At 58.1% G+C, this 20,852-nt stretch overlaps 1 protein-coding gene across 1 annotated transcript in view; it reads left to right on the top strand.

The window, feature by feature from the left end:
- The first annotated feature begins 8,029 nt into the window (after positions 1 to 8,029).
- The window catches only part of NKAIN1 (sodium/potassium transporting ATPase interacting 1), a 40,498-nt gene continuing 27,675 nt past the window's right edge, over positions 8,030 to 20,852 (top strand). The window contains exon 1 of the mRNA XM_074555516.1: positions 8,030 to 8,461. Coding sequence (XP_074411617.1) covers positions 8,408 to 8,461 — 54 coding nt within the window. The 5' untranslated portion in view covers positions 8,030 to 8,407. The remainder of the gene's footprint in view (positions 8,462 to 20,852) is intronic.

Genomic DNA, 20,852 nt, shown 5'->3' with positions numbered 1-20,852 from the left:
GCCTCCCCTGAAATGGAAAATGCAAACCTCTCTCTAAATTATTGTAATTTTGACATTAAGGGGCTGTCAGGCAAAGATATGGGAGTAGGAATAACAGTTCTTGATTAGGGAATAAAATAAAATAAAATAAAATAAAATAAAATAAAATAAAATAAAATAAAATAAAATAAAATAAAATAAAATAAAATAAAATAAAATAAAATAATAAAATAAAGCAGCAATACAAACAAACCCTGCCAGAGTGGGAGCAGGCCCTGGCACGCTGTGGCTCAGGCTGTGGCACAGCCCCATCCCATGGGGGCTCAGCCCTCCTGCAGTGCCAGCTGTGGCTCTGCTGCAGCAGGGATCCTGCACAAGGGGGGAGTTTTCCTCTGCAGCTCCAGGGCTGCTGCAGATGGGCCTGGGCTCCCTCTGGCCATGCAGGGCAGCAGAAAGCTGCTCCTCTGGCAATGCAGGGGGCAAAGGCTGCTGTGCTGTGCCAGGCTCAGATTGGATCCAGGTAGGAATGCTTGGCTCCTGCCCTGGGCGCAGCATCTGCCCATGGGATGCTGGAATTGGATCAGCCCTGCAGGGACACTCAGGGGCCATGGAGAGCAGAGATCTCCTGGAGGGAGGATTGGCTGTGGGAGAGATCAAGAAAACTGCCCCGAGAACAGCAGAGAACTGCCCCATCAGATAGGGATAGAACACACAGCCCGATTTCCAACCTGAGACTCTCTGGTTACTTTTCTGTTCTCCAGTTTTAAATCCAGGTCCTCACCTGTAGCTAACCGGGAAATCATTGAGGTGAAATGATGGAACCGTTGGTGGAATCACCAAACTCATGGAGTGGTTTGGGTGGGAAGGAACCTTAAATCCCACCCAGTGCCACCCCCAGGGCCACCTGCCACTGTGCCAGGTGCTGCCAGCCCCAATGCCCAGCCTGGCCTTGGGCACTGCCAGGGCTCCAGGGGCAGCCACAGCTGCTCTGGCAATTCCAGCCCAGCCCCTGCCCACCCTGCCAGGGAACAATTCCCAATTGCCAAGATCCCATCCAGCCCTGCCATTCCTCTGGCACTGGGAGCCATTCCCTGGCTCCTGTCCCTCCATCCCTGTCCCCAGTCCAGGGAGGGTTCTCCAGCTCCTGGCAGCTGCCCACATCTCCTTCCCATCCTTCCCCTGGCCCCAGGGGCAATGGCAGGCAGGATCCCATGGGAATGGCTGCTGCAGCCCTGGAGCTGTCCCTGGTCCCCCGGGCTGTCCCATGGTCCCTGCCCTCAGTGGATGAGTGACAGGAGCCCTCAGGGAGGTGCTGCTCAGGCAGAGCCATCTCCAGATCCCGATGGGTGAGCGGCTCCAGGCAGACAAAGCCCTCCCTGGAGAAGGGCAGGCAGGGCTGGAGGCACTGGAGACTTATTTTATTTACATTTTAAAATTTTATTTACTTTTATTACTTTATTTTATTTACATTTATTTATTATTTTATTATTTCTTATTATTTATTAATTTATTTTATTATTTCATTATTTATTTTTTATTTATTCATTTTATTATTTTAGGGGTTTTTTAGTGCCAGGAGGGACCCTGGGCATGCCACAATGGGAGCCTCGTGCCCAGGGTTGAGCCCCTTCCTCTGCCCCTGGCTGGGGAGGGGCTGCCCCATAGATTTAGGGTTTAATTAGAGCCTGTTATAATCCCAAGGGTTTATGGGTTTATTGGGAGCTATACCCAAGTGCCAGAGGGGAGAGGACCCTTGGGGCTGATCTGTGACAGCAATCCTGAGCCTAACCAGGTCCTGCTTCTTTAAAGGAACCAAAAAAGGGTTTTGTTCCTAATTCCCACCCCAGGAACCAGCAGGGAACAGAGGCAGGGGCATCATTGCTCCCCTGCCCTGAGTCCTGGGCAGTCCTGGGGCTCCTGGTGCCAGGCAGGGGGGGTGGACGGATCCACAGCCCAGCCTGGGGTCCCTGGGTGTCACCCTGGGTGTCACCCCCTGTGCCCAGACACCCCCCTGGCCTGGGCACGAGGGACACAGAGCCGTGACCCAGATCGGGAACTGATCCGGATTATGGGCAAATCCCTGAGCAGAGGGATGGGAGAGAGACCTGGATGGACAGAGCAGGGCTGGACAGAGCAGGGCTGGATGGACAGAGCCTGACCTGGATGGATGGATGGAACCAGACCAGGATGGACAGAGCCTGACCTGGATGGACAGAGCCCAACCTGGATGGAGAGACAGATATGGATGGACAGATCCTGACCTGGATGGATGGATGGAACCAGACCAGGATGGACAGAGCCAGGCCTGGATGGACAGAGCCCAACCTGGATGGACAGAGCCCAGCCTGGATGGATGGAACCAGAACCAGGATGGACAGAACCTGATGAGGATGGACAGAGCCCGGTCTGGATGGACAGAATCACGACCAGGATGGACAGAGCCAGACCCAGGATGGACAGAGCCAGGTCAGGGCAGCCCTGTGGGCACTCCCTGCCCATGCCCAGCTGCCCCTGGCACGCTGCCCCCAGCACTGAGCACCCAGCCCAGGCCCCTGTGCCCATCCCAGCACTGTGACCATTCCCAGTGCCAAGGAATCAAACAATAATTCATAATGAGAAATCAACCCTTTGCTCCTGGTGGCAGTGAGGGGGGACACAGGGTGGGGCAGCTCAAGGTTTCACAGCTCATTGCAGCCAGGGCTGGACAATGCCCACCCCTGGGACCATGGGTCCCTGTCCCAGCCCCTGGGAGGGAGGGAAGTTGATCTAGGAGAAACTGGAACCCACCATGGAGAGCTGGAACCCACTTTGGAGAGGTGGAACCCAGCATGGAGGGGTGGAACCCAGCTTGGAGAGCTGGAACCCAGCATGGAGAGCTGGAACCCACCATGGAGAGCTGGAACCCAGCATGGAGAGCTAGAGCACCCCTTGGAGAGCTGGAACCCACCTTGGAGGGGTGGAACCCACCTTGCAGGGCTGGCACTGACCACCCAGAAGTACCAGGACCAGCACTGCCACCACCCTTTGGGGACAGGAAATTGCCCTGTGCTGGACAGCAGAGAATCCAGAGGGATTTGGGGCCAGTTTCCCCCATTTCCACTGGTTCTCAATAGCATTAAGGGGGATTTGGGGCCAGTCCCCCTGTTCTTACTAGTCCCAGCAGCATCCAGGAGGATTTGGGGCCAATCTCCCTATTCCCACTGGTTCCCAGCTGCACCTGAGGGGATCTGGGGGCAGTCCTCTCTGTTCCTACTAGTCCCAGATGCACCTAGGGGTATTTGGGTCCAGTTTCCTCCATTTCCACTTGTTCTCAACAGCGTCCAGGGGGATTTGGGGCCAGTCCCCCCTGTTCCTGCTCCCAGCAGCATCCTGGGCGATTTGGGGCCAGTCCTCCTCTGTTCCCATGGGTGCCAGATGCACCCAGAGGGACTTGGGGCCAGTTTCCCCCATTTCCACTGCTTCTCAGTAGCATTAAGGGGGATTTGGGGTCAGTCCCCCTGCTCCCACTGGTCCCAGATGCAGCCAGGGCAGCCCAGGGCTCTCCTGGCTCCCATCCCACAGCGGATCCAAGCCAGCCCTGGGCTGTGGCAGCAGCAAAGCGTTCGAGCTTCATCTGAGCGCAGAGCAAATTGTTTCCTTAACCAGGTTTATTCCTCCGAGGGAGGAATTTGCTTGAGAGATTTCCACTGGAAATTAAATCTTTCCTGGGATCCGGATAAACAGCCCCAGTTCCACGGAGCTGGGCTGGCAGGGGGGGCTGATCCCTGGCCTGGAGGGCTGGAAGTGACCCCGAGGTGGCCCTGGGGAGCGTCCCCATCGCTGTCCCTGTCCCCATCCCGGTCCTTGACCCTTTGGCAATGCCAGCATCCCCAAGAGCTCCCATGGGAGGGGTGGATGCAGCACCCAGAGCTCTGGGGGTGCAGTGGGATGGATCCAGCACCCCCTGTGGGGTCAGTGGGACATCCCAGGACATCCTGGGGCATCCTGGGGCATCCTGGGGCATCCTGGGACATTCTGGGACATTCTGGAACATCCCGGCTCAGCCAAAGGCAGCTCCGGCCCCGCCCCTCCCCTCTCATTCCGTCCTGTCCTTCCTGCAGCTTTTCCCTCCCTTTTCTCACTGCTGCTCCCTAATGAATTCAGAGAGTTCCAGCGATGGTTTCTGAGAGAATGGAAAACAATTATTTGCTCTGGTGGGGAATAGATGCTGTTTAGTCTGCGTTTAATGGGAAGCTAATTAAATTACATGAGCAAGTGAAGAGAAATTTTTTTGTTAATTGTGAATTTTGCGAGCTACAAAGGCGAAATGATGATGATGGATCCTGTGATGTGCTGCCCTTCTCCCCAGCACAGAGATAAGATAACAACAGAGAAGGAATGGTGGGAACTCATTTTAACTCATCCATCAATTCTCCAACAGCCGCCTGAGCCCGATCCATTACCTGGGATCCTCAGAGCTGCTGGTGAATGGCAGCTGGGGGCTAATTATCTTCAAACTGGGGAAAGGTTGCTTAAATAAATGTGTGCTTCTTCCTCGAGGTGGCTGGGGATGGAATTCCTCATGGAATCCCAGAGTGGTTTGGTTGTGGGGAGTAAAGCTCATCCCATTCCACCCGTGCCCACCATCCCTGGGTGCTCCAAGCCCTGGGCCTGGGACATCCCTGGAGTCAGGGCTGGAGCAGCCTTGAGCCCAGGGAAGGAATATCCTTGACCCTGGGGTCAGGGACATCCTGGAGCAGCCCTGACCCCACAACCAAGGTCTCTCTGACCCTGGGGATGGAGCATTCCTTACCCAGAGCCTCTCTGAGCCAAGGATGGAGCATTCCTTACCCCAGAGCCTCTCTGAGCCAAGGATGGAGCTTCCCTTACCCCAGAGCCTCTCTGACTCCAGGGATGGAGCTTCCCTTACCCCAGAGCCTCTCTGAGCCAAGGATGGAGCTTCCCTTACCGCAGAGCATCTACAACCCCAGGGATGGAGCATTCCTGATCCTGGGCCTGGGACATCCCTGGAGTCGGGGCTGGAGCAGCCTTGAGCCCAGGGATGGAATATCCTTGACCCCAGGGTCAGGATGTCCCTGACCCCAGGGCTGGAGCAGCCCTGACCCCACAGCCATGGACTCTACAACCCCAGGGATGGAGAATCCCTTACCCAGAACCTCTGTGACCCCAGGGATGGAGCATTCCTAATCCTGAGTCTGGGACATCCCTAACTCAGGGCTGGAGCATCTTTGACCCCAGGACTGGGACATTCTCGATCCCAAGTCGGGGACATCCCTGGTATCCATGGCTGGAGTGTCACTGTCCCCAGGGATGGAGCATCCCTGACCCCACAACCACAGCCTCTGTGACCCCAGGGATGGAGAATTCCTGATCCCATGTCTGGGACATTCCTGGGTCCAGGTCTGGAGCATCTTGGGCCCCAGGACTGGGACATTTCTGCCCCTGGGGATGGAACATTCCTGACCTGACTCTGGAACACCCCAGGAGTCAGGGCTGTAGCAATGTGACCCCAGGAGTGGGACATCCCTGATCCCAAACCTGGGGCATCCCTGGTACCCAGGGCTGGAGTGTCCCTGCCCCAGGGCTGGAGCACTCCTGACCCCAAGCTGGGCCATCCTTTACCCCAGGGCTGGGCCATCCCTGGACCCAAAGCCAGAGCATCCCTGGCCCTGGGACTGTGATGTCCCTGTCCCTGTCCCCAGGCTGCTCCAGCCCTGCCCATACAGACAAAAACCTGACTTTGATGTAAAAATAGCAGTTTAATGAAAAAATCTGATGTCTCCGTGTTGTGTTTATACCCCTGGCAGGGAGAGCTCTCTCTGGCATAAAGATGCAGATGGTTTTTGACTTCAAACACTTGGGTTTAGTGGAAAGAGAGGATTTTGTGTACCTGGGGAAGAGATCACATCTGGCTGCTCCTGCCCTGGGGGTGCAGAGCTCAGCTGGGGCAGACCCAGCCCTGCCAGAGCCAGGTGGCCATGGGGGACAGGGGACAGCGCTGTCACCTCACTATGACGTGTGGGGTGGCAGAGAAATGGAGTCTCAGCCCTGATGGGGTCATTCCTCTCCCTTCTCCATCCCATGGGAGATTTGGGATGAGGCTCTGACCCCCTAGGCATGTTGGGGAAACTGAGGCACAACAGGGCTTGGTGAGGGCACAGATGGGGATGAAAGCACAGATCCTGATGGCTCCCTCCAATTTCCCATCCCCCCCCCCAGTTAATTACAGGACCCTTTTTGGATTTCCTCTGATATTTTCTGTGTCATTTTGGCCATTGGGGCTTTTTCTTGCACACAAACCCCAGGCTGGGGTGTGGGGTGGGAGGTTCTGAGCAGAGCAAAGCACCAAGCCCTGGGCTCGTTCCCCACCTTCTCCTGGATGAAGTTGTCTCCTCTCCTTCCAGGGAAGCTCCATGACAGGGTTTATTGACCTTTTTTTAATCTAAAATTGATTCTTTGCAAAACTCCACCTGCTCGGGAGCCAGGCGGGATCTCGGTGCCATTGGATGGGAATTTATGATTTCCCATCAGAGCATTTTGCCTTTCCCTGCTGTTTTTGGGGGGCTGCAGGAGGGCTGAGCTGGGCAGATTTGCCTGCCCATGGCCAAGGAGATGCTGTGGGGTGCTTTGGTCCCTATCATTTTTGACCTGTGAGGTGATCCCAACCCTCTTGTTCAGAGTTTCTGCTGTATTTAATTCCCAGAGGAGCCCAAAATCTGAATCCTGGAGCTGTGGCTGTGCCAGGATAACCCTCAGGAGCCTGGGACAGAACAGGAGGAAGGTGCTGGACCTGTCCCAGTTAATACCTGGGGGTCCCAGAGCCAGGAGAGCTGGGAGGGATGGCCCAGCCATGGTGGGGTGTCCCAGCTCCACAGCTGGGATCCTTGGCAGCCTGCAGGGAGGTGTGGGATACTCAGGGCTGTTGGAGGTCACTGAGCCAGGCCAGGGGGGAATAAACCACGTCTGAATCTGCTCCTGCTCCCACAGCCTGGTTCAGAGCATCCCTCGAGGAGCCCGCTGCATCTTTGCCCTGTGTGTGTGTGAATGCACAAAAGCCAAGCGTTTCCTGCAGAGCCCCCTCCTTCAGCCTCAGCCTCCCCAAACGCCCCCGGGAGTGCGGAACAGCCCCAGGGGGACAGAAATCCCCATCGTGGAGGATGAAGGAGAAGCTCCAGGTGTGGGAGGGATGAGCCCTGGCAAGCTTGGCTGGGCTTGGACCACACACACAAATGCAGCTTCATCCCCCGGATGCCGTGTGGATGCTCTGACACCTAAGGCAGTGAGGGGCGGGTTTAGGAGATGCCTCCTTCTGAACATCGGGCTGGGGATTAAGAAATCATGGAAATTAAAAGCAACAAACTGTTTCCAAGTGCTTCTGCCAGGCGGCATTTCAGCCAGAGGCTTCTAAAGCGCTGGGGAAGCAGCGTGCCGGTGATTGCTCGCGCTCTGCGATGTCCCCGAAGGTGTGCTGTGAAAACAGAACAAAGGCGAGCGGGCGGGTGGCGGTGAGGGGCCGTGTCAGCCCTGTGTGCGCCCACCCCCTGCCCAGGCACTCAGCCCCGGCCCCAGCCGCGTGTGCCGAGCGGGCTCTGCGGAGCGGGGCTCTGCGGGGGGATGCGGGGCGCTCCCGCCGGGCTCGGCCATCTGTCCTCCCCGCAAGCGCAGCTGCTGCGCGGGCACGGCCACCCCGGGGGAGGCGGCGGGGTCCCCGTGCTGCGGGTCCAGGCGCCGCCCAAGGGCCGTAGGGCCGGGGGATGCGGGGGGGATGCGGGGGGATACGGGGGGATACGGGGGGGCACTCGCAGCCCTTCCCCAGGGTCTCACCCAGCCGCACCTGGCTCCGGAGGTGAAAAAAGAATTAATAACAAAAATCTGAGATTTAAAAGACAAGCGTGTCTTTCTGATGATTAAAGGATAAGCATAAGGCCAGGCGGCAGCCGCGGTGCGGCGGAGGGGCCGCGCTGCCCGCGCCCCCGGAGGCCGCCAAGGGCTCGGCGCGGCTCGGCGTGCCCGCCCGCCCCCCGCCCCGCCCGGCCGCGCCGCCCGCCGCGCCCCGCCGGCTGCCGCGTCCCGCCTTGTTCCGGCCGCGCCGCCCGGCCCCGCCCGCCCGGGGCGCGGAGCGCGGCTGTGCGGGAGACAATAGCGGAGCGCTCGGCTCCGCGCCGCGCCGGGCATGGGCGGCCAGGGCTGCGCGGCCCCGCGGCCCCCGCGCCGCCCCAGCGGGCTGTAGCGGGGCGGGGGGCGGAGGGAGAAGGGGGCGATGCCCCACGCCGAGCCCAGCCCGCCGCTGTGCTGAGCCGGCGGGGCTGGCTGAGCGGGACATGGTGCTGGAGCCCCCCGTGACGCTGCCCGGGTGGCCAAGGGGCGGCTGCTGAGGAGCTGGAGCGAGGCCACGGTGAGGGAGCCCCGAGGATCCGGCAGGGGAGCCATGGGGAGATGCAACGGGCGATGCACGCTGGTGGGATTCTGCTGCCTGCAGCTGGTAAGGCTCATCGGCATGCCGGGGGTGCTTTGTGCGAGATGCTGCCTGTCACCGCTCCCCACGCCGCCTCGGCGGTGACCTTGTGTTGGGACCAGCTCGGGGATGGCTCATCATCACCCAAAAAAAACCCCACAGCAAAGGAAAAATGCTGATCTGAAAGACAGGCAGTGCCACCCTCATCTGCTGCCTCAAGCCGGCGCTGGCCGGGAGGTGGATGGGGACCCCTTCCCTGCGCTGTCAGTGCCCGAGGTTGCGTCTCCAGCAGGTGTGAGCTTTGTTCCCAACTGCAATCTCCTCCCTCCGAGTTCACTCCCGCCCGCGGTTTCCCATTCTGGTGACTCCACGGATGAATCTCGGGGTGCTGCTCCCCTGAGTCGGGACGAGAGGGAAACTTGGAGCCGCCGGCAGCACTTTGGAAACTCCGCTGCTCCTGAGCGGGACCCACCTGCCTGCGGTGGGGGCACGGGCTGTGGCAGCAAGGAGAAAGGGGAGGGTTGATTTTCACGGGATTGTGGGGTTGCATTTGTAAGGTTTCGTGACAATTCCGTGCCGCGCTTGCCGCCGCCCGCGAATCAATCTTCATCAGGCTGTGCCCGAGGAGCGGCGAAGGGAGCGCGGGGGGGATCCGGGGGGTTCTGCTCAAACCAGCGAGGTTGCGATTAATTATCCCGGCAGGGTGGTGCGTTAATGGAGAATCAGCCGCCTCCTGCTTGCCCCCGCGGCCGTGCCGGGCGAGGAGAGCAGGGAGGGACTGCTGAAATCTGTGGGGTCAGCTCGTGGTGTCCCCGGGGACGGGGGTGATGGATGGATGGATGGATGGATGGACACGGCGATGGAAACGGGCTCAGAGCCCGCTGGAGATGATGGTGGCATCCTGCTGACAGGCACTTTCTTCCCGGCTCTTGCTCATCCTTCATCCTCCGGAAGGCAGCGGGTGGGGAGGGGTCCCCGCGTTTGGATGGGGGTACACGAGGGGGGGATGGGGGAATGGAGAAGGTTTGAAGCCGGTGCTCAGCCCTGGGATCATCCCCAGGCTGGAGTCCCCCCATGGCCTCCGTGTCCCCAGCTGTCCCCTCGCTCTGGGCTGTGCAGTCTCGCTCGGCGTTTCGCTCACCTGATCCAGGATAAATCCAGCGGGGCTTTTCCAGGTGTGCAGGAGTTTCCTGGCTGTTGGTCACATTCCTTTTCACCACTGGGCTCCCAGGCAGGTTTGGTGGTGATTATTCCCCGAGATATCCCAAATCCAAGAGGTTTTAATCTGTTCATTTCAGGGAAGGCTGAATGGGTGTGAGCTCCTGGGCTGGGAGAGCAGCTCCTGCTCACACCCACAGGAACTTTGTGCTGCTAATTGGGGTCAGGCCGTCCCCTCCACCTTCCCCCCGTGTGTCCTGGTGCTGTTGGCATCCCCAAAGGCCCAATCCTTATCAGGGACCTTCCCCTTCCCTCTCCAGGCTCATCCTGACCCAGCTCATCCTTTGGGATGCTCCCCAGAGCTCCTTCCTGGGTTTGGAGGCAGCAGCTTCCACCCCCGCCATGGGGAGATGCCCCAGCCCTCAGCTCCTCACCCCAAGCTGAGGGGTCTGGGTGCCCACCCATGGCACTGTGCTGAGCCAGCCCCAGGAGACTGGAGGTGGCAGTGCCACCCAGGTGTCCCCTGGGGTGACCAAGGCCACCCTGAGGTGACACAGCACCTGGGCCAGGCAGAACTGAGGTTTGGGATGGAGCCTCAGGGAGGGGGGATGATCCCTGACCCCATCCCTGCTCCCCTCCCTTGCTCCACCCCAACATGGGGATGGCACGGCAGGCTCGTGTCCCCCCACCCAGCTGGCCCTGGCACCTGTCCTGGGCCCTCTGTCCTGTGGGTGGGGACAGCTGTGTCCCCAGTGTGCCCAGTCAGGGGGCTGGGGTCACACTGGTGTGTGTGGGGCTGCCCAGGGAGGGCACGGCTTAGCTGAGCCCCCTGGCCAGCCTGGGCCCTTGCTGTCCCTGCAACAGCAGCGTGGTGACATCCTGAGGTGATGCCACCATTTCTGGCTGATCCTCCCTGCCCAGCCCAGGCACCTTCCCATGGCTCCCTGTGTGCCACTGTCACCTCCCTGCCACCTTCCCATGGCTCCTTGTGTGCCACTGTTACATCACTGCCACCTTCCCATGGCTCCCTGTGTGCCACTGTCACCCTTTGGGCACCTTCCCATGGCTCCCTGTGTGCCACTGGCACCTCACTGCCACCTTCCCATGGCTCCCTGTGTGCCACTGGCACCTCATGGGCATCTCCCATGGCTCCCTGTGTGCCGCTGTGACCCCTTGGGCACCATTCACACCCAGCTGGGTTCCCAATATCCATGCCCTGCTCCCTCACCCCCTGGTCCCAGGGATGCTCTGGATGTCCCCAGGTGCAGGTGGCACCCACTGGGCACCAGCTCCCTGATCCAGAGGGGCCCTGCCCAGCCCTGCCTGCTCCAGCCCACCCCTGAGCCAGGTTGGGAAGCTCCTTTTGGGGCTGTGACACCACAGGAGCTGCTTTGGAGCACTCAAACACCCCCCAAGCTCCTTCCCCCCTGGCAGGGCCGTGCTGTGAGTGCTGGCTGACCCCAGTCCTGGGGACAAGCAGCACGTGCCACATTTTGCCTCCATTTATGGCTTTTCCCTGAAAAATCCTCCTGCCAAACCCCCACCGGCCGTTGGGGAGGAGCCACCTGCAGATGTTGGTGATAATGAGGTGGGGTAAAACCCAAACCCCGGGGTTTTGCTGGTGTTCCCAGCAGCTGGGAGACACCAACCCCTCTCTGTGCCCCACGTTTGTGGGATTCACCCTCTCCGTGGGAAATGGGAATGCTGAGGGGTGGGATGGGGCAGGGACCCGTGGTGGCGCTGCCCTGCTCGGGAGCCACAGCGTTTGTTCCTCTGCAGGGGTGGGGACAGCTGGGCTGCTCCTGGGGCTGGGCCAGCCCTGGGGACATGGTACCGGATATCGGGATATTGGGACATCAGGGTATCGGGATATTTGGGACATTGGGATATTGGTGTATCAGGACATTAGGATATCAGGATATCAGGACATCAGGACATTGGGATATTGGGACATTGGGATATTGGATATTGGGACATTGGGATATTGGATATTGGGACATTGGTACATTGGGATATCAGGATATCAGGACATCAGGACATTGGGATATTGGGACATTGGGATATTGGATATTGTGATATTGGTACATTGGGATATCAGGATATCAGGTTATTGGGATATCAGGACATTGGTATATGTGGACATTGGGATATCAGGATATTGAAATGTCAAGATATTGGGATATCGGGACATCAGGATATCAGAATATTGGGATATCAGGACATCGGGATATCAGGATGTTGGGATATTGGGATATTGGAATATCGAGATATTGGGATATTAGGACATTGGGATATTGGGACATCGGGTCATCAGGATGTTGGGATATTAGGATATTGGAATATCGAGATATCAGGATATTGGGATATCAGGACACCAGGATACCAGAATATCGGGACATCAGGCTATCAGGACATTGGGATACCAGGATATCGGGACATCAGGATGTCAGGATATGGGGACATCAGGATATCGGGACACCAGGATATCGGGACATGCACTGCTGACAGCCATCAGGCCAGCTCTGTCCAGCTGCTGTCCCACGTCCCTTGGCCACCCCTCTCCGTGCCCCGCGGCCGCGCTCAGGCGCTGGTCCGGGATGGTTTTCCTGGAGCTCCTTCTCCATCCCAGCCCGGCGACCCCAGCGCCCCCTCCGTGCTCAGCCCCGCAGCGGGACGGGGACAGGGACGGGGACGGGGACAGGGACGCTCCGTGCTCCCCTCCGCCTGCCAGAGCCGGCACCGCTTCCAGCCGGGCTCCCGTTTCCTTCTTTGTTTCTCTCCTTCTCCTTTAATTGGCTGGAAAAGCAGGGCTGGCTTGGCACCTCCCGCCTGCCGGAGCCTGCCAGGCTGGCGGGGTGCGGTGCAGGGCCGTGCGGTGCCGTGCCATGCCATGCCATGCCATGCACCGTGCCATGCCATGCCCGGTCCCTGCGGGGGCCGCGGGTCCATCCCAGCCTCTCCCCGATCCGCGGGGTTCCGGGGATGACACCCCCGGCTCCAAGGCTGGAGAAGGATCAGGAGTTCTGCTTAACGAGGGATGGGTGGAGGGAGAGGATGATCCGTCATCCCTGAGTGTCACCCCTGTGCCACAGCGTGTCCCTCTGCACCCCTGTGGGCTCCGTGACCCTCCTGTCCCGTTCCATCCTCCCTTCCTGCCCTGATTTCCCTGGTTTGGCCACGGTCGCTGGGAACCACCCTCCTCCCACCTCTGCCGGCATCTTTTGTCCTCGCCCGGCTCCGGGGCTGGCCCGGGCACCGCGGGGCTGGGGCAGCCCCGGCCGCATCCCCCCGCCCGGCAAGGGGGAAAGGAGCCCGGGCTGAACTCGGGCTGGAGGTTTTCAATTACACAATTAAATGCACAATTAGGTGTAATTACCAGCGCTCAGAAGGTGCGACTGTTCATAATGGGCTTGTAATCTACTGCCGCCGCTGTTTGTACTGCTCCGCTCCGCTCCCTGATGATTATGGAAAGCTTTCCCATTTGCATGGTTGCCATGGCAATGGGGGGATGGCGAGGGGAGCCCCCCGGTCCCCCGAGCCCCCTCGCTACCCCACATCCCCTCTCCGTGATGGGGGCGCTGATACCCGCACCACTGTGGGGTCATGGAGGGATGAGGATGCTCCAGTGATCCAGAGGGTCCAGAGCCGGCCCCAAGGTGGGAAATGTGTCTGAAAAGCCTGAAAATCCCACCCCATCCCTTCACCTCCCCGGGTGAGCGCCCTGTGGGTGGCCGTGCAAAGGCATCAGCCAGCCCAGAGCTCCGTGTGGGTGGGAGAGCATCCTCCGGCACATCCACATTCCAGGCAGGGCTGTAAAGGTTTATTGACGTGTGTTTGGGAAGGCAGAGCCTCGCAGCTCGCAATTAAAACCGCGATTAAAGCGCCGTACGTCTAAATTTGCAGGACCAGCTAATGTGCACCCGAGAGGATTAACGAGGCCGCCTGAAGAACTCCCTAAATCATTCATGGCGGTTCTTAACAGAGCTGGCAGCGAGGGGGGCTGGAAAATAAATGTCTCAGGGGGCTGGGTTGTAGAGAAAATAAAGAGGATGAGGCTGAAACCAGCCTGGGCCGACAGTGGAACTGTCAGAGCCCGGGAAGGAAAGGTTGATGTGAGCAGAAAAGCCTGAAGCAGATGTGCTCATGGAGAGCTGGGAAATGTGTCTGGCCCAGCCAAACCTGGCTCTTGTTTCTCCTTGAGCTCCCAGCTCTGGCTGCTGGAAGGGGCTGAGCTGCCCCAGCAATGGTCTGGATGCTGATAAGGAATTTGATTTAATCCCAGGTGGCTCCTGTTAGGGAAAAAATTAGCGCTATGAAAAATCAATGGTGCTCATTTCAGCACTGGGCAGACGGAAGAGAAGGAATAAAATCATCACTGGAGAAAAGGTGTGGGATGAGGGGATGGTGCTGAGCAGAGCCTGGCATGGGAGAGTCCCCTGGAGGTGCATCCTGGGCAGCCCGAGGGGCAGGAGCTGTCCCATCCCAAAATCCATTGCCAAGCCATTGGGAGGGGGCTGGGGAGAGAAACCCCAGGATGGGAGATGTGGCCAAAGAGCCTCTGGAGAGGCTCAGGGTCTGTGGCTGCTCTGAGGGAAGATCACAGAACACTGAAATGCTTTGGATGGGAAAGGAACCTTAAATCCCCTCCAGTGCCACCCCTGCCATGGCAGGGACACCTCCCACTGTGCCAGGTGCTCCAGCCTGGCCTTGGGCACTGCCAGGGCTCCAGAGGCAGCCACAGCTGCTCTGGCAATTCCAGCCCAGCCCCTGCCCACCCTACCAGGGAACAATTCCCAGTATTCCACCTGAATCCATCCTCATTTAGTTTTAAATCATCTCCCCTTGAAGATTCCCAGAATTCCCAGAATCACTGGGTTGGAAGAGACCTTCAAGCTCATCGAGTCCAACCCAGCCCCAACCCCTCAACTCAACCCTGGCACCCAGTGCCACATCCAGGCTTTGTTGAACACCCCCAGGGATGGGGACTGCACTGCCTCCCTGGGCAGAACATTCCAGAACTTTATCACCCTTTCTGTGAAAAACCTTTTCCTAATATTCAATCAAGATGGGGAGGTGGAAGAGATTCCCAGTCCCAGCAGCCCTTAATGCAGGAGAAATGAGGCAAAGTGAGTGGGTTTTGGGGAGAAATGGGGTTTTTCAGCTCTGAAGGTGATTAACCACAGCCAGAAATGAACTCTTTGTGTGTTGGCCTTTCTCTGCTGCCTTTGGCCAGTGCTTGCCCCAGGCTTTGGCCATGTTTGGAAGGACAACAGGGACATCCCCACACAGGTCACAGTGGCAGCACTGAGGGTGCTGAGCACCCTGGGTTGTTATCCAGCAGAGGTTGGGTTTGTTGGGGAATTCTCTGCTGGAGGATCCAGGAGCACCAGTGAACAGCTCATGATGTTTTTTATTCATGGAATGCTCTCCCTGCCCGAGGCTCTGATGCCTTGGGAAGGCTGCCTTAGGACAGAGACTGGACAGAGTTAAAGAATAAAGCAGGGATTTATTAAAAGGATCTCCTCCATGGATCCACCTTGGGCAGCACCAGAGCCCAGCCAGGGCTGCACCCAGGATGAACCAAAATGGTCCCAAAATGCTCAACCAGTCATGGGGTCTCTCACTTTGATCAGTTCTGCTCCATTTGCACCTTGCAGTTCATTGTCCCATTCCAGCTTTAGCCCAGGCAGTCCCACCCTGCTTGTTTTTCTCTCTCCAGCCCACAGTGTTTGTGCTCCTGGGCTGAGATTTGGATCATTTGTCCTTGGTGCCCAGCTGGAGCAGGAATTGTTTTGTGTCCCTGCTCTGTGCACAGAGCTCAGCATCCCCTCATGTGAACCCAGACCCACACACTAAAGTAGAATCTGAAAAATAAAAAAATCTAAACCTGAGGCATCAGCTCCCACCACTTTTTCCTTCTGCAGAGGTGCTCTTGGCTCCTCTCTGCTCAATTCCTCCAGAGATAAACCCCAGGGAACCCCTGGAAAATGGTTTGGGGCTCAACCAGCCCAAACTCCCTGTACAGGAATTCAGTTCCCGAAGGGAAACCCACATGCCCCTCTGGGACACAGACCTGGCTCTGAGCTCCCAACCCTGCCTCAAAGGTGGCACAGGGTGGTTGGTCAGCTCAGGGGGTGCTGGGATGGGAACCTATTGGATTGGTGGGGAATGCCCCGATGAGGGCAGGAATGATGAATCTGACTCCATGTTCTCAGAAGGCTAATTTGTTATTTTATTATACTGTATTATATTAAAGAATACTATACTGTACTATACTATACTATAGAATACAGAAGGCTAAAAAGATAATAAATAAAAACTCGTGACTCTCTCCAGGGTCCCGACACAGCTTGGCCCTGATTGGCCAAAGAGTGAAAACAACTGCCAGCCGAATCCAATGGAACAATCACCTGTGGGTGAACAATCTCCAAACACATTCCACATGAGCACAACACAGGAGAAGCAAATGAGATAAGAATTGTTTTCCTTTTCTCTGAGGCTTCTCAGCTTCCCAGGAGAAAAATCCTGGGCAAAGGGATTTTTTCAGAGAATGTGAATGCCACAGGTACCAGGACACCCTCCCAGCTTCATGCCCGTTCCCAGGGCTGGGAGGGGCTCTGTGTCCCACCGCAGGAACAGGATCCTGCTGGAACCAACTCCCCCCTGAGCCAGGAGCCCTTGGAGTGCTGCAGCCATTCCCTGGGGATCTCCCATCCTTTGGGAAAGGGGCAGAGATGGAAAACCCACAAATCCCTCACTCCTGCCTGCTTTAACAGCCTGCCCTGGGGTGCAGGGGGGTCTGTATCCATCTCTGCCAGCCTGGGGGAGCAGTGCTGGGGGTTGGAGCCTTCCCAGCCCCATCCCAGTGCTCCAGGCTGTGTCCCCACCCCTCCTGCTCCTGGAATGCCCCGGGATGTCCCTGTCCCTGTCCCCACTGCAGCCAGCGTGGCTGGGATTGATGATCACCGAGGGCTGAGTAGGGAGAGAACATTGTTCCCAAATCCTGGGGGATGCTTGGAGCACCTCAGAATAGCCCCCTTGGCACTGATTTTTCCCTTCCCCCCATTTGAAGGCAGCTATTTATTTCAATTTCCAAAATTCGGGTGTAACGGGCAGGAAAAGTGGGAATGCACGGCAGGCAGAGAGCAGCCCAGGCTGTGTTTAACCAGGACATTAAACCCCAAGAGGTTTTTAATAAGATTAATAACAGCTCCCATGTGCTTGGGGGAAATTCCCCCTGCTTTGGGTCTCATCTGTGGTAGAAGGAGATTTTGGGGAGGAAAAACAATGGCCCAAGTGGACCAGTGGGACAGGATGTGACCCCTCTGTCCCTGTGAGGTTACATTATTTAATGGAGGTTACATTGTTTAATTATTTAATGGGTGTGGAAGGTTACATTATTTAATGGGTGTGGAGGATGAGAGGTGCTGTAGTGTAGGAGCTTTGGGGATAGGATGCTGGGGCTGGACAGAGAGCAGAGATCTCTGCAGCCAGGGCTGGGAACTTGTGGGTTATTGCAAAGGGCCTGGGTGCAGGGCCCTGCTGGGAGCTGCCAGACACAGCTCAGAGCAGGGCTGAGAGAAGAGAGGGGGAGAGAGGATGAGAGAGTAAAAGGGGTAAGAGAGCGAGGTTCCCGTTACAATACAATAAATCTTCTTCTGTGCTGAATATTCTCATTCTCACTAACCAATCTAGTACAAGATACAAATCCTACAGCATTTCCATACAGCCTAGAAGAATCATTACATTCCCACACTGGGTTACATTTTAAACCCTAAAAACTCCTCTTTGGGCCCCTTCTGCCAAGCTGGCAGGGTCTGCTCTGAGCCTTGGGCCTGTCTGCAAGCAGAGGGGATTGTTTGATCCAAAGGGGATCACCTTCAGCTGGCCATGCCATTGTTTTCCAGTTGTTCAGTAACTGAGGGATCTCAAAGCTTGCTTTCATTTCAATATCACTTAGAGTTTCCATATTCTCAAAATCTTTTACCAGGCAATCAGATTTATAAGGCTTTCCTGTTTAATCTTCCCCAACATCACAGGACCTGCTTCGGGGTGCTGGTTCCCTACTCCCCCTCAGGGATCAGCCCTGGCCCCTGCATGGAGCTGGGGCTCAGCACATCCTGGCAGCTCCAGGGTTTGGGAAGCAGGAGCAGCAGGAAGGGATGGAGGGATGCAGGAGGGCACGGGGGGGTTTAGGGGTGCCTGGGTGTGAACACTGAGACCCCTGAGCTGAGCTGAGCTGGGAACCCCCCAGAGGGGATTTCTCTCATCCTGGTGCCACCCCCTGGCTCTGTCCTGGCAGAGGGCACCGGTGCCCTGGGGGTGCTGGGGGAGGTCCTGGGGTACCCAGGGGCTGGCGGTGACAATGACACTGCAAAGCCACCGCTGCTGTGTCCTGTCACTCTTGTCGCCCTCCCTGCCCACACTGGGTCACAGCTGTGCTGTCACACGCAGGGGACACAGCCACACTCGGGGCTGCCCCGCTGCTCGGTTCACAAGCTAATTACCTTGATTAGGGCTAATTAGCACCCTGGGGCACTGTGGTCTCTTCCCACGGCCGGATCGATGGCGAGGCCCTTTCCCAGCAGGGAGGTGTGTCCGGGAACCCCGGGAATGTGGCACCGGGTGGATTTGCCTCCCCTGGCCTGGTCCTGGGGCAGGAAAATGTGGAACCTTCGGTGGATGGGACTGGGGATACCAAAGGGCCACTGGGGGTGGCCTCAGTGACTGTCCCAGTTTGGGAATTGGGGCTGGAGGGAGCGGTGGGAATGTCACTGGAATGGTGCCACACTGGTGCCACCCCTCAGGGACTCCTTGGTACAAACACCGAGTGCGAAATGTCCCAGGGGAAGGGAGGAGAGGGAGCTCAGGGTGGGAGTGTGGGAGTGGAGGGTGCTGGGTCATCGGGAGGGTGCTCAGGTGGGAATCAGGGGTGCTTGGGTTGGGAATGGAGGGTTCTTGGGGTCAGGGTGGAAGATGTTTGAGGTGGGAATGGAGAATGCTCAGGGAATGGAGGATGCTTGAGGTGGTTGGGGTGAGCATGGAGGGTGCTTGGAACAGGAGCAGAGGGTACTTGGGATGAGTGAAGGGTGCTCTGGGTGATGCTCAGAGTGGGACTGGAGGGTTCTTGGAATGCAGGAGCTCCCGGGAGCCCCAGGGCAGCCCTGCCCGTGCTCTGATTCCGTGCAGGCACAGCCCGGATTAATGGTGGTGCTCAGGCACTGCCTGCAAGTGTCACACTGAGAGTCATTGTCCCACCCTCCTGGGCTCTGTCCCCCTCCTCTCCACCCCATGGATCTCAGGAGCGGTGGCAGCCGTGGCTGTGGGGTCCAGCTGTGTCCCCCCACCCTGATTTGTGTCCCCACCCTCGGGAAAGGACCCAGGTCCCCCCCGTGGGTGCAGAGCCGGGCGTAGGGTTGGCAGCTTCACAAAAACCTTTGCAGGCTCAGATTTGTGTTTGATCTGCTCTTCCCTGCCCTGCTTTGGCTCAGGAGCCATCCCCGTCCCTCTCACCCACCCTGGGGACACCTGGCATCTCCATCTGTGCCTGTGGGACCCCTCAGCTCGTGTCCCCTGCTGTCCCCTCCTCTGTTGCCACTTCCAGCCCGTCACCAGCGATGGCCAATTGTTCTCAGGCGGGTCTGTCCTTCCCTGGCCTTGTCTGCAGCCCCTGGCACCGGGGGTGGGGGCACAGCCAGGGCCCTGGGATGGGCATGGGGGGCACAGGGCTGGCACCGAGCCCCCGTGGCCACAGCCAGGGCCCTGGGATGGGCATGGGGGGCACAGGGCTGGCACCGAGTCCCCATGGCCATGTGGGGACTGCTGGGGTGGTCACAAAGCAGCTGAGGGCTCTGAGGGTGCCCAGGGCTGGAGGTGACACTGGAGGTGGCACCTGTGGGTGGGAGGTGGCATTCCCTGATCATTGATTCAGTGTGTGATGGGCAGCGCTGGGGCCGTGGGTGGCACTGCCAGGCTTGGGTGGGGACAGCCAGGGGACGATGCTGTGGGGTTGGGAGTCCCCAGGGCTGGGGGTCCCTGTGCCCACCCTGGCTGTGCCTCAATCCCCTCCAGCTCCCAGCCCTGTCACTGCCTGTGGTCACCTGGGGACACCCAGGATGTCCCCGCATCCCGCTGGGAGGGACACAGGGCACAGTCTGGAGCGATGGGAATTTCAGGGCTGTGTTTTATTCCCTGTTTTGCTCCCTCCTGGGAATTTGCCTCGTGTCTCAGATTCACTGGCTCCCCCAGGGATTCCATTTAGCAGCACAGCCTGGTGCTGCTGTGACCAGGAAACACCCACAGGGAGTGGGTTATTAAACGTTTTATTTCTATTTTTTAGATCTTTTTTTCCCTCCCAGAGCTCAGCAGTTGTGGGGTGGTGGCCTGTGGAGAGGTGCAGGTCCCCCAGTCCCTCTGGGGCTGAGGATATCCCTGTCCCATTCCCACCCTCCCAGGGCTGCATCCCACCTGGATTCAGGCTGCTGGTCCTGGGGCTGAGCCTGGTCCAGCACCACCGGAGCTGAGGGTATCTGGGGAATTTGGGGTGACTTTAGGGTGTCTGGTGCTGTCAGGAGCTGTATTTAGGGACGCCCTCACCCATTTGGGGCTGGTTTATGCCCCATTGGTGCAGTTCCTCTCCACCACCCATCCAGAACATGGGTGCTGCCCCCAACTTTGGCACCCACAGGCCCCAAACCTTTGGGTGCACCCACAGCAAGAATGACGATTGCCACCTCAAAATGTGTGGGCAAGTCCATCCCAGCAGCACCCACAGCCTGGACACTGGACATTGATGTTCCCACCACCTCTTGAGGTCCCCCTGTGGCTCCTTCCATGGGAAATGGTGCTCTGGGCTGTCCCCACGTCCCCCTGCCCCATCCCCTCCTCCATGAGGGGGATGCTGACCCCACTAATGACCCCAACCCCACTAATGACCCCAACCCCCTAATGACCCCAACCCCCTAACGACCCCATCCCCCACCTCCCAGCAGCCCCAGGCCCCAATTATTTTGACTCCAGCCCCTCCCCCCGAAGGAGCCGTGTCACTCAGGGTCCCTGGGTGGGTGGGTGGCACTTCCCAGACAAAGCAAACCCGGCCCTAACAAAGGCCTTGAATTATACATGGGGTGAGGGCTCGCAATTAACACACCCTCATTAGCAGGGTCTGGGCCTTGGGGTTTCCCTAAATATTTTCATATGGAAAAACTCATCCCTGCCATGAGGGGGTTAATAGGGTGGGACAGCACCCATCACCCAGCTG

Source organism: Zonotrichia albicollis, chromosome 20, assembly GCF_047830755.1.
Source record: "Zonotrichia albicollis isolate bZonAlb1 chromosome 20, bZonAlb1.hap1, whole genome shotgun sequence".
NCBI lineage: Eukaryota > Metazoa > Chordata > Aves > Passeriformes > Passerellidae > Zonotrichia > Zonotrichia albicollis.
Note: the sequence above shows the minus strand (reverse complement) of the source record. Positions and strands in the feature narration are given on the sequence as shown.